Source organism: Miniopterus schreibersii, assembly GCF_964146895.1.
Source record: "Miniopterus schreibersii genome assembly, chromosome: 15".
Lineage (NCBI taxonomy): Eukaryota > Metazoa > Chordata > Mammalia > Chiroptera > Miniopteridae > Miniopterus > Miniopterus schreibersii.
This window is the reverse complement of record NC_138115.1, coordinates 44,693,892-44,706,844: the sequence shown is the minus strand read 5'-3', so window position 1 is coordinate 44,706,844 and position 12,953 is coordinate 44,693,892. Positions and strand designations below refer to the sequence as shown.

Here is a 12,953-nt window from a genome sequence, read left to right as displayed (position 1 = left end):
GCTATGTGGCCTTGGGCCTGCTATTTGTGCCTTCGTCTCCTCGTTTATAAAATGGGAATGATTATAGTCCCTCTTAGGGATGTTTTGAATATTAAGTGAGTTCACAGATTGGCTCTCGTATAGCACCAGGGCTGTGGGTTTTCTGCTTGGTTTGCTGTTTAAGGGGAGTGATAACACATTGGTCCTCAGTTCTCAAAGTGCCATACGAAGCCCTCAGGCATTGACTCCAACCACAGGTTTCAGGAAGTGGATGGATGCCTTCGATAGTTTATTTCTTTAAACCTGTTCCTTGTATGGAGTGTTACTCCCTTTGCCCAGAAACTGTGACTCTCGCGGGATTCCAGTTTTATTCCTTTGTCACTGAGCCCTTATGGAGCATCAACCTGGGATCAGGTGCTAGGGCCCAGACAGAGAGTGAGTGCATGGCTGTTGGAGGCCTGTGCAGGAGGGCTGCAGATCTCCAGCGGGTGCAGGTTGGGGAGCCTGCAGTGCAGAGGGGAGGCATGGACTGAGCTAAAGGAAGGTGTGTGGGGCTGGAGAGGTGTCAGGGAAGATGCAGCTGTGGGTAGGTGAGCATTCTCGAGAACAAGCTTCGTAGAAACATAGGATGTTAGGAGTAGTGCTCATGTCCTGATCACCAACTGTGCGGTAGGTATGGTGCCAGGCAAGCACTGGGGTTCAGTTGTTTGCAGGCCCTGTCCCTCCTCCCCATCAGTGCTGATGCTGGAGTCCGTGTCCTGTGGTGGGACCACAGGGGGAGCTAGAAAGCTGGGAGAAACCAGGCAGATGGAGGGCACTTGAGAAGGAGTTGGGCTTTCACTCTGAAGGTGCTGGGAAGCCTTTGCCTCCCAGAAGATGGTAGCGGGGCCTCAGAAGTCAGGTGAGCATCAGCTCTTCCCAGGGGATAAATGGCAGAGGTGGTCCTGCCCTTCCCAGGTGAGCCGGGCTATACCTTGCCACATAAATGCAGCTCACGGGTGCCCTTTTGTTTCTCCCCCAGCCTTGCCAGAGGGTCTCCAGGACAGCCAGGCAAGGCCGCTGGCCACGAGCCTGAAGCACAAGGACTTTGAGTTGGCCTTTCTCCTTCTAACCAAGGGTGCGGACCCCCGTGGCATTTCTCTCTCAGACGGTGACACTCCTCTGCATGCGGCTCTCCACATCTTTTTAGATGTCAACGGTAGGCCTCTATTTTCAAACTGTCTTTTCCTCAAGAAGGAGGCTGGATATTAGAACCCATGCTCTGGTGTGTTTTTTTTCTGTTGGGAAAACCAGTGATCTGGAAAAAGCCTGTTTCTTGGCAAGGCCTGCCCCTGGCTTGATGGGATGGAGTAACCATCATGGTGAATGATCAGGGTGGGTCGATTGAGGAGGATTCTTAAGTTTCAAAGTTGGCTCCATAGCTAACAGATACTTTCTGTTTATTTACACCGTTTTCAGGGATCCTGACATAAAGATCTAGAATATTATAAGGTTATCTCAGGGTTTCTCATTGGCACTGTTAACATTTGGGCTGGATAATTTTTTGCCATGGGCACTGCCCTGTGCTCTGTGGGATGTTCAGCAGCATCCTTGGCCTCTACCCACTCTATGCCAGTAGCATCTCTCAGATTGTGATAATCAAAAATGTCCCCAGACTTTGTCACATGTCCCTTGGGGAGCAAATTGCCTCTGGTTGGGAACCACCCGGTTATCAAATACTTAGGGGAGTTAGGTGTTCTAAGACACCCCTGGCCGGCATCTCTCTTAAATCCAGGGGTCTCTGTTCCCCGAGAAGATGCTCAGCACTCACAGGGTTTTGTCTGTGTCTTTCAGCCGACATCGGTTTCAGCTTCCTCAACCACCTGTTGGGTCTGTTCTGGTCCAACCCCTCCAAATTTGACTACCTCAACCCCAATATCCAGGACGGCAACGGGAACACACTGATGCACACCCTCTTCCAGCGGGGCATGCTGAAGCGCATGAAGAAGCTGTTGGACCTGCTGGCAAAGTTCGACATTAACTTCAACCTGAAGAACAGAGAGGGCAAGGACGCACGGCACCGGATTAAGAAGAATGACCCTCTGCTCGTGGCCTGGAACAAAGCTGTGTCGGAGAGCCGGCGGAGGACCCGGCAGGACTCTGCCGCCCACCCAGGGAAGCTCCCGAGGGCGAATGCCCCTGGTCACACGTCTCAGCTCAAGTCCCAGGTTCCATCCAAGCCTCTGCTGTGTGATGTCACTGCCAGCTCCCTGCCCGAAGGAGCCAAGGTCCCTGACAGCTGGGAGACTCTTCCAGATGCCCAGGTGACGAAGCAGGAGCCCCCAGTGGTCACGCCCTGCTCTCAGAGAGACTGCCTTGTGCAGGACATCATGGATCTGATCAAGAAGCTAGCATTGGATGCGCCCCTCCCAGAGGACCGTCTCCAGGACTCTAAGCCTCTGGAGACAGGAGCTGGCACAGAAGTGAAGAAGGACGAGCTCCAGAGAGCCCTGGGGGTGGCGTGCTCTGACAGTGCTGGGAACAACCCTGCTGGCCCTGAGGCAGGGGGTGAACATGCTCAGGCGGACCTTGTTGCCTTGCAGCTCATTCCTGCTGGTCCCAGAGGCAGGGAGAACAGCAGTGATCAGGACAACTGGCAGGAGGTGGAGACCTGCCTCCAGGACTTCGAGAATATGACGTGGGAGATTGAGTGTACTTCAGAAATGCTGAAGAAGCTATCCAGTAAGGTGATGACCAAGGTCATGAAGAAGAAAGTCATCCTAGCCATCCATCGGCTGGGGAATGGCGAGTGGACCCAGGGCCTGCAGAAGCGGCTGAAGAACCTGAAAGGGAACATCCAGCTCTTCGAGGCCAAGCTGGACAAAGGAGCACGGATGCTGTGGGAGCTCGCCATTGACTTCTCCCCCCGTTGCAGTGAGAACCCGGAGAAGATCATCGCTACGGAGCGGGGCTCACACTCCACGGAGAAGTCGGGGCGGATCTATACAGAGATCATCCGGATCTGGGACATCGTCTTGGACCACTGCAAGCTGTCGGACTCCATCAGGGCCATCTGCAGCGCCTACAACCGGGGCCTGTCCTGCATCCTGCGGAAGAAGCTGAAGGGCATCAACAAAGGCCAGGTGTTGGCCAACATGAAAATCCGAAAGCGGATACCCCGCTGCTACGTGGAGGACACGGAGGCCGAGAAGGGCGGGGATCCCGTGGAGCCCGAGTACTTCCCCCCGGCCAGCGCGGTGCAAACGGAGTACAACATCATGAAGTTCCACAGCTTCAGCACCAACATGGCCTTCAACATCCTCAACGACATGACGGCCACGGTGGAGTACCCCTTCCGCGTGGGCGAGCTCGAGTACGCCGTGATCCACCTCAACCCCAAGCCGCCAGAGCCCATCATCCTGATCGGGCGCAGTGGCACCGGGAAGACCACCTGCTGCTTGTACCGACTGTGGAAGAAGTTCCACAGCTACTGGGAAAAAGCCGAGCAGGCAGGAAGCCCGCTGCTGGCCAGGCAGGTCTGGCTGAGGAGGAGGTTAGACGTGACGCCCAGGACTGAGGGACCGGGCGGGGAGGAGGACGGGGAGGAAGAGGAGGGGGAGGAGGAAGACTCCATGGAAGCGGAGACGGCGGGCAGCTTAGAGGAGGAGCAGGAGAGTGACGCCTGCGCGGGGGGAGCCGGTGGGGACCCTGCGGTGCCCGGCCAGGGGGCAGAAGCAGGTGCCTCAGACGGTCCCCAGCAGCTGGAGCATTTACACCAGATCTTCGTGACCAAGAACCATGTGCTGTGCCAGGAGGTGCAGAGGAACTTCATTGAGCTCTCCAAGTCTTCCAAGGCCACCAGTCACTACAGACCGCTGGAGCCCAGCGTTCACAGACTCCAGGACCTGCGGGACGAGAACTTCCCCCTGTTCCTCACTTCCAAGCAGCTGCTCCTCCTGCTCGACGCCTCCCTGCCCAATCCGTTTTTCCTGAGAAACGAGGACGGCAGCTTGAAAAGAACCATCGTTGGGTGGTCCACGCAGGAAGAGTCGTCCATCTCCAACTGGCAGGACGAGGAGGAGGAGCCCGAGGTGGATGGGGACAGCGGGGAGGAGGAAAGGGCTGTGGAATCGCGGTCGTGCGACGTTGACCCCCGGGTGTACGTGACATTCGAGGTGTTCTCCAGTGAAATATGGCCCAAGATGAACAAAGGGAAAACCTCCTACAACCCTGCGCTGATTTGGAAGGAAATAAAATCTTTCCTGAAGGGGTCTTTCGAGGCCCTCAGCTGCCCCCAGGGGAGACTCACGGAAGAAGAATATAAGAAGCTAGGGAGGAAGCGGTGCCCCAATTTCAAGGAAGACCGGAGCGAGATTTACAGCCTCTTCTGCCTGTATCAGCAGATCAGGTCCCAGAAAGGCTACTTCGACGAGGAGGACGTTCTGTTCAACCTGTCCCGGCGGCTGTCAGAGCTCAGGGTGCTCCCGTGGTCCATCCACGAGCTCTACGGTGACGAGATTCAGGACTTCACGCAGGCCGAGCTCGCGCTGCTGATGAAGTGCATCAATGACCCCAATGCCATGTTCCTCACCGGGGACACGGCCCAGAGCATCATGAAGGGCGTGGCCTTCCGCTTCAGCGACCTGCGCTCCCTGTTCCACTACGCCAGCAGAAGCACCGTGGACAAGCAGTGGGCCGTCCGGAAGCCCAAGAGGATCCACCAGCTGTACCAGAACTACCGGTCCCATTCGGGTATGACCAGGGCTTGGGAACTTACCTCGGGCTGCTTTGGGAGCTGTAGGCTAGCTTTTGTTAGGCTTTTGTAGCTTCAGTAAGGGTAGTATTTTGGAGTTTGTTAGTAAGTAAATACACTCACAAACAAGGTCTTATGATTTTTGCCACCACTTATCTCTAGGTTGATAATTAAGCTGTGGTTGAGTGGAAATGGACAGTTAACCTTTAAAAGATGGCATTTAAAAGACAGCATCATACAAACTCCATATACTTTCCAGGATCAACTGTACAAATAATGGTTTCTTTCCTTTTGCCTGTAAAAAAGAACGTATATGCTTAGGTTTCTGAGTATTTAACCTTTAAAAGACGGCATTTAAATTCTGTCAGCATTTAAATTCGGCCAGCGGGGCCCACTCCTTGCCAGGAACTAAAGTTCCCTTTCATCAGATAAAGGCTATGTAATTATATCTTAGGGAGTTTCCCATGACATGAAAACATTTCAGGGGGATGTTTAAACTGCTGAGAACTTGCATTAAAGCACTTTGGGAGCACCTGCTTATGCAATGGAAAGTAATGCATGAATTACAAGTTATTAATTCTTAAACTACCTTTTCTATTAAAGAGAAGCCAAAAAACAGGAGTGGCAGGTGGGAGATAACACATTCTCAGGTGCTTTGAACTTGTACCTCAGTTGTGCCTGCATGATGCCAGGCAGTTTTCATCTAATACCTGTGCTTTCTCCTCAACCCATCAGGTAGGCATCATTCCCATTTTACAGAGAAGGAAAGTGAGGCACAGAGGGTTTAAATAACATAACAGCAATCCCAGAATACTACTTTGTGGTTTATAGAATGCTCACAAATTCACCTCCTGTGTCCTGTATGTGTCCATGAACAATATACAGTATTATTTTATGTGCTTAGAAATTTTATTTAATGGGATCACGCCAGAGGTATCCTTTTGCAACTTCGTGTTTCTGCACAACTTTACACTTTGGGATTTCTGCATGCCGATGACATGGAGCCGTAGTCCATGAGTTTCTAACTTGTTAGTATTCCATTTTGTGACTATAACAGGTTATTGTCCATTTTCCAGCGATGGACATCAGGTTCCTGCCAGTTTTTTACTGTGACATACCATCCTGGAGTGAATTAAGTTTCAAAATTGGCTACCTACCCGACAAATACTTTCCATTTATTTACACCATTCAAGATATAATTACACATTCAAGGGTCCTGAAATATAGGATCTTACTGGAATATTAACAAGGTTATTTCAGGGTTTCTCCACCTTGGCGCTATATAACCCTCTGTAATCTAATTTTACTTTTTCCATATAGAGAATCAGTTGTGCTGACGCCATTTACTTCATAGTCCACCCTCTCCTCTGATTTGTAATGCTTTTTTCCCCGACATGTCTGTGATTTTGTTTCCGGGCTCACTAGTTTATTTGACTTGTCTATTCTTGTGCTGTTAATACTGTACTATTTATGATAGTCATCAAACTTGTTCAATGACTTTCTGTAATTTGGACTAGAATTTCATTGAATTTACTGCTCTTTGGGGAAGAAATCACATATTTACATCACTTGGGGTTTCTGAGCCATGACATATTTCTCTATTCAGGTCTTTTACTGCCTTCAAGAATATGTTATAATTTCCTCCAGACATTTTACACAGCTGTTAGATTTGTTCTTATACTTTTTGTTACTGTCATGGCTGCCTTTTTTTCTTTTTTTACATTTTCTAATCAGTTATTAATGGTATAGGAGAATGCTGTTTGTTCTTGTTTGTTGATCTGTATCTAACAATCTTGCTGAATATTCTAACTTACAGATTTTGGCATTTTTCTGCAGATAAGGGCAGTTTTTATTTTCTTTTACATGTTATTTCTCTTTCATATTGGTTAGGATCTCAAATAGAAGCAATAACAGGCATTTGTATGTTATTTCTGAAGGTAATGGGAATATTTATAACATTTCATCATTTTAAGTGTGATGTTTATTGTACGTTTTTGATAGGTGCTCTTTTTCTAGATGCATTTGAAGCAGGCTATGATTTAGTGGAAATAGAAAACATACATACCACAGACACATATCCATACATGCACACATACATGCATATACACATACATGCATATACATACACATTCATACTCATATACACCCACATTGTAAAATTAAACTAAAATTCTGATTTGCTTAGCCAAAGACTCAGGAAATGACTGGAAGCCAGGTGGCCTACCAGAGTATAGCATATACCACACAGCTCAGCCCAGCTTTGAAAATCTTTTCTCCAGCTCTGACGATTTCTCTTGGTAGAGTCCTCTCTCAGCTGGCTATAAACCTGGTGGAAAAGGGCGATGGTGGCCTTGGTGTAGCCCCAGCTAATAGCCAGCACTGCTGTTACCATGGCAACATTGTCTCCTGTGCTCTAAATACCAATGAGGGGATAAGCTAAGTCTTGTTTCCTTACCATCTATACTAGCCCCTTCTATTAGCATTCTGACAGCTCTGATTGTTCAAGTCATTTCTGCCTTGACTCTTCTTTATGAGGTAATTTTTTCTGATATGAATATAGGTCAGGAATGAGATCCCACAAAACCTTCTTAGCACAGCAGCATATCTCTGCCTTTATCCATTGTACCAGGGATAATATGCTGAGGGTTGAAGTGATAATCTAATGAGAACTGGAGGTTGGCTGCAATTATATGTATTATCAGAGCCAGTATTGCTTCTTAGGAAACAAAAACAAAACCAACCCCTAAAAAAAAAGCTCCACAAAACTCAGCCATATTGTCATGTTGTTCAATATCTGACTTGTGTTTTCTGTTTTATCCCAGGAATCCTTAATCTGGCATCAGGAGTGGTAGATTTGCTTCAGTTCTATTTCCCAGAATCTTTTGATCGCCTTCCAAGGGATTCTGGCCTCTTTGATGGTCCCAAACCGACGGTCCTGGAGTCTTGTAGTGTAAGCGACTTAGCAATTTTGCTACAAGGGAACAAGAGGAAAACCCAGACCATTGAATTTGGGGCGCACCAGGTGAGCTTCTTGGGATTGTATGCTTTGAAATAAAAGGCAGTTTGCAATTGAAAAAAGGTTTGAGAGGCTAAATTATTCTACAAGGTAGAATTCAGTAGCCCTTCTCCCAGAATGGGTAAGTTTCAGAGATGGGTGAGTGACTAATTGTTATTACTATTTCCACTAGCCTGACTGACCAAGTCCACACTGGCCACTTCTCCTAATCACATTTCCTACCTCCTATAGAAATGGTCTGAGCTTCGCCAGATTTGTCTTTGTAGAATTTGATGTGTTTTTTTCTCTTATCTCCCTTTTCTTTTTCTAGGTAATCCTTGTAGCCAATGAAATGGCAAAGGAGAAAATTCCAGAAGAGCTGGGGTTAGCACTTGTGCTAACGGTATATGAAGCAAAAGGCTTAGAATTTGATGATGTCCTCCTTTACAACTTTTTCACCGATTCCGAGGTACGTCACACCCACTTCTTTTCACACACCGCATGTATATGTGTGAGTTACACTGCCACTCCAGGAAAGAGAATTTGGAGCTGAGTAGAAGAGTTTGTCACAGGTGCCTGTTTCTTTTTGGAGCATCACCCATTTAGTGTGGGGCTTGGAGTGTTCAGTGTGGTTTTGACAATGGCTGTGGGTTGTTTCAGGGTGTGTCCTGGGCTGGTTCTCCCTGTGCCCTTCCCTTCCCTGTTCTCTTGTAGTCTTCTTCTGAATGCCTGGTACCCAAGTGCCAGCTTCTGGTTTTCACAAGCTACTGTTATCCTTGACTCCCAAGGATGCTCAAGTTGGAGTCAGCTCTAAGGAGAGCCTTACAAATGAAGGCAAGGTTAGCAGTGTCCACCAGTGAGGACAGAACTGGGCAAGGTCAGTCCGTAGAGAGAGACAACTCCAGGAGGACAGATGAGGCTTGGTTCCTGCCCACTGGATCAGGTAATGCGGGGCATGAGGACAGCCGCCCGCCCTGCCCGGGAGCTCCCTGCTGGCACGGCTTCGCCTCCACTGCTTGCCACCCATGCAGACAGCGGCAGCGAAAATGTCCCCAGACTGACCCCCAGTGACCTCTGTGCCAGCTCACTGCTTTGACTTGATGGTCTTTCTCCCCAAACCCAGTGCATTATGGGTAGAGCCACTAATTCAAGACCATTGTCCTTGGTTTTCTACTCACTGATTTCTCTTCACCAGTGTCTTTGGTGGGGACTCAGGCTGGCTGCTGGCTGCTGACTGCTGTGGCATCTTCTTTGGGGACTTAAATGGCTGTGCCCTGGTCCCTATTGCAGACTTCTGCACATGACGCATGCTTGAAGGGCTGTTTTCATAGCCAAGTCAGGAGGACCATTAGCTTTGACACCTTAAACTCTGCCCCAGAATCGACCCGTTACGTGGAGTCCTTATTTATTTTTTGTGTGATCTTTGAGAAAATGTCATTTTTGACTTGCTAATATCTACGACTAATATTGTTATGGGTGCTTCACAGTTTGTGAAATACCTTCTGCATGTGTTGTCTCACTTTACCCTCCACCAGCCCTCTGAGTTTGTATGTATTTTTATTACCCTCATTCTGCAGATAAGGCTGAGGGTCATGAAAATTAAGTGAATTGCCTATAGTCATAATGTAGGTGGCAGAGCCTAGAAATGAACTCAGATGCTTTGAGTTCTAAATTCTGCTGTACCCCTTTCCTTTTAAAGCCCTGCATGCAAATCAGCCTCCAGAACCTTCCACAGTGAGTAGTATATCGTTGCCGTACCTTAAGTGCATTCCTTTTCTATTGACTTTTGCTAATAAAATCAGATGCACTCTCCTTAACCCTGGGACCATTTTTAATCTCTGAGGACTAACTGTTTTCTCTCATAATACATCCATTGGTTATGGTTGGACCGAGGCTCTCCCAAAGAGGAAGGGGTAAGACTTTGTTGTTCCTGTCCCTTATTAAATGCCAGTTGTATGCTTGTGCCAGTAAGAAGCTCAAGGAGCTCTGGACTTACAGATCTGTAACTTGTGATTGCCTCTGTTTTGTGAAAGAAAAGTCCAGTGGTTGTCTCACCTTGATCCTGGAAATGGCAAAGGCCCAATACCTTGACCCTGTGCTCCCACCAGTGGCTCAGTGAGTTGCATGAAATTAAAACAATCAGAAATGGAATCTTTGGGTAACATCCACTTCCTCCTATGCACACAGTAAGACTTATAGAAGGACCTCTGATGTGGTGCTTCCCAACGTACCAGGAATGTAATTGTGCATCCCTGGTACAGAGCACACCCTCAGTCTGTCATTTACAACCTCAAGACCCCAAAGCATCATTCAGCATGTGAGAGGAAAAGCTTTAATCAAAGCAGAGGAAAGACAGGGATCACATAAGTCCCTGGTCGCCTGTGGGCTGGCTGCTCAGTGGGGTTTCTCTCGGGGGACTGGATGAAGGCGTGCAATAGAGATTGTTGTGTGGGGTGGAGGAACTGTGGAGAGCTCCTCTCCATCCTCTGTCTCTTCTCCCACCCCGCCCTGGTTTATGTCTCTGGCAGCCACTGTCTTTGCAGAATCTGCCACTTGGGTATGTGTGCATGTGTGCACGTGTAGTGGGGGGTTCTCATTGCCCTGGTTTGTGATTCTTCTCTCTGGAGCATTTACTACCCGTTCCACCGCAGGCCACCAGGGCCACTTTCTGAGATGGGGAAGGAACCAGGGAATGTTACACCAAGTCCTTCTCCTATAGAATTTTGCCTCATTTTGGGGAGAGACAGTAATTCTCCCTGTCACCCCCAAACTCCCCTCCTGTGGGGACTTGGAAGGATGCCTTCCACTTACAGTCTGCCCCAGTGGGGAGTTCTTTCCTTCACACTCATGAGCAAATAGCACAGGAAGAACTTTGAAAACCACAACTTTCGTGGGTTGCTTAACTAACCTAGAGAGCAGGCGCCACCACGGTAGGCTTGCAGCTTTACAAAGAGGACAGTCATCGTGTGTCCTGAAGCTGACTTTTTCACTTCCGACTACTTAAATGATTACATGATTCACATCTCTTTTCAGAACCTGGTGATTAATCCCATAATTGGTTACGAGCATAACCCTTCGTATTTGTTAGTGTTAAAGCCTTTCACCTAATGTTCATATAGTTTATGTTCTGGGGTAACTTCCAGGAGGTAATGAACTGTATTCACTCCATTTTTTACTCCTCTTTGAAAAGATACGTAGGTGGCGGGTAGCACCATTTTAGGAATAGAAAAGTCTAGGAGAATTAACACGCTACTAACATAAGACAGGTAAAGTATGAAGCCTGACATTTCATAGGAATTCTGGACTCTAAATACTGCATGTGATCTGGGCACGTTAGCTTCACCAGGTCTGCAAACCATGGCCCCAGGGCCCAGCCCAGCCCACTGGCTGTTTGTGTATGGCCTGTGGGCTAAGAGTGGTTTATACATTTTAAAGTGGTTAAAAAAAATTAAAAGGAAAGTAATATTTCGTGACACATGACAATTATTTTCAATTCAATTTTAGTTTTGAAATTTACACACCATGCCCATTGATTTACATGCTGACCATGGCTGCTTTTATATTGCAGTAGCAGAGTTGTGTAGTTAGAAGAGAGACCACAGGGCCCATAAAGCCAAAAATATTTATTTGACCCTTTAAAGGAAAAATTTGCCTACCTCTGGTCCATATAGTCAGTGTGGTTTTGTGGTTTGAGTTTGACATTGATGATCTTTTATTTTCCCAACAAACTTGGGTAGTTCCAGAATCCTCATTTTATAGAGCAGAAAAATGAGACCAAAGAGACAAATGGTTTGTGCAAGGTCACACAGCTAGTAAGTGAAAGGAATGAGATATGAATTTGTTCTGTCTGAGCTCAGAGTCTACCTTGCGCAGTGTATCAGCAGCTCTGGAATATTCTCCCATCCATGGTTGAATACTTGAGTTAGAAAATTCTGCCTACTGTATTTCTGACTCTAAGGGCATCTCTTAAACATATAGTGAAAAGGGGTGAGGACACTGTGTTCTTTTCTCCATGCTACTTGTCGAAATTCTTTCAACGAGAACTTCTTGGGCCCTTAGTGTGCCTTCTGGAAGTGGGCAATGTGCCTGACTTCTCAGCTCTCCTGACCAAGTCTCTGGGGGAGTTTTCCTGGAAGCTTCCCTGATCCCTGCCTGCACAACCTGAGTCCCATCCCACCATTCTGAGGCCATAGGATGGCCCCTCCTCACAGCTGGGGCTGATGGCCTGGCTCCCAGGCCAGGAAGAGGGGGGCTCAGTTCTCTATGAGGCCCAGGGTGGCTGTATGTAGAGTTGAAAAGCATATTCCATTGGTCTTTAATTTGTCGTTGTTGTTCAGGCTTACAAGGAGTGGAAGGTCATTTCCTCATTTACACCTTTGTCATCGGACTCCAGAGAGGAAAGCGGGCCGCTGGTTGACGTGCCCCTGGAGAAGCCCAGCCCGTCTCAGAGTCGCTCTCTCATGGTGAATCCAGAAATGTACAAGGTGATTTTATGCTGTTCATGCGCACGAGTGTTTGACAGCGAGCCAGTGAACAGTCTTGGACGAGAAGATGAGATGGAAGATGGACGCTGGCACCTGGCTTGCCTTCCTCTACATCAGCCCTGGGGGTGGAGGCAGGCGAGGGAGCAGCAAGGATCTCCCTGTTTCAAACTTCCTTGTCTCAGCCGGGAGCTGGGCCTGATGGGTGGGGCACTGTCTGAAAGTGGAGGGGTGGGTTGTACCTCTGTTCCCCTCGGGAACTGGGCTCTGTTTAGAAATTTCGATGTTGCTGATGGGAACTCAGAAGTGAGGTCCGGAACTATATTTAGTAGAGACTTGTGCAGCAGCCTTGGCTGTTAAGGCACTCGGCTTTCCTTGCCCTTTACATCCAGTGATGTCACGGAGAAGGAGGCAAAGCTGAGAAGTTCTCTGGAGTTCTCTACAGTGGGGTTGATGGGTAACTCAAGAAAGTGAGGGTGGCATCACACAAAGTTGAACCAGCAAAACCAACAACTAGGAGAAAGTACTATCTTAGTTTCATGTCTCAAACGGAGTATAAAATAAACAGAACAGCAGTTATAAGGTTAGTTCTGTAAATGCCTCGAAGTCTCTGGGGAAATAGAAGTTAAATCACTGCCAAGCTTTGCAAACTTCTAGGTAGCCGCAAATCCATTGTTGTCTTGAAAGGTGTGCTATTTAATCAAGGAGGCTGTCCCTGTGTCCAAGTCATAATCTCCTTGTATCCACAGTGCTCAGTCATGGGGTA

The 12,953-nt window shown here is 48.0% G+C and overlaps 1 protein-coding gene across 2 annotated transcripts in view; it reads left to right on the top strand.

Moving 5' to 3' along the window:
• Positions 1-12,953, top strand: part of TRANK1 (tetratricopeptide repeat and ankyrin repeat containing 1) — an 81,202-nt gene that overhangs the window by 47,894 nt on the left and 20,355 nt on the right. For both annotated transcript variants that reach the window (XM_081160381.1, XM_081160380.1), the window contains 5 exons: positions 1,001-1,177; positions 1,813-4,710; positions 7,534-7,733; positions 8,038-8,175; positions 12,044-12,190. In XM_081160381.1, coding sequence (XP_081016507.1) covers positions 1,001-1,177; positions 1,813-4,710; positions 7,534-7,733; positions 8,038-8,175; positions 12,044-12,190 — 3,560 coding nt within the window. The remainder of the gene's footprint in view (positions 1-1,000; positions 1,178-1,812; positions 4,711-7,533; positions 7,734-8,037; positions 8,176-12,043; positions 12,191-12,953) is intronic.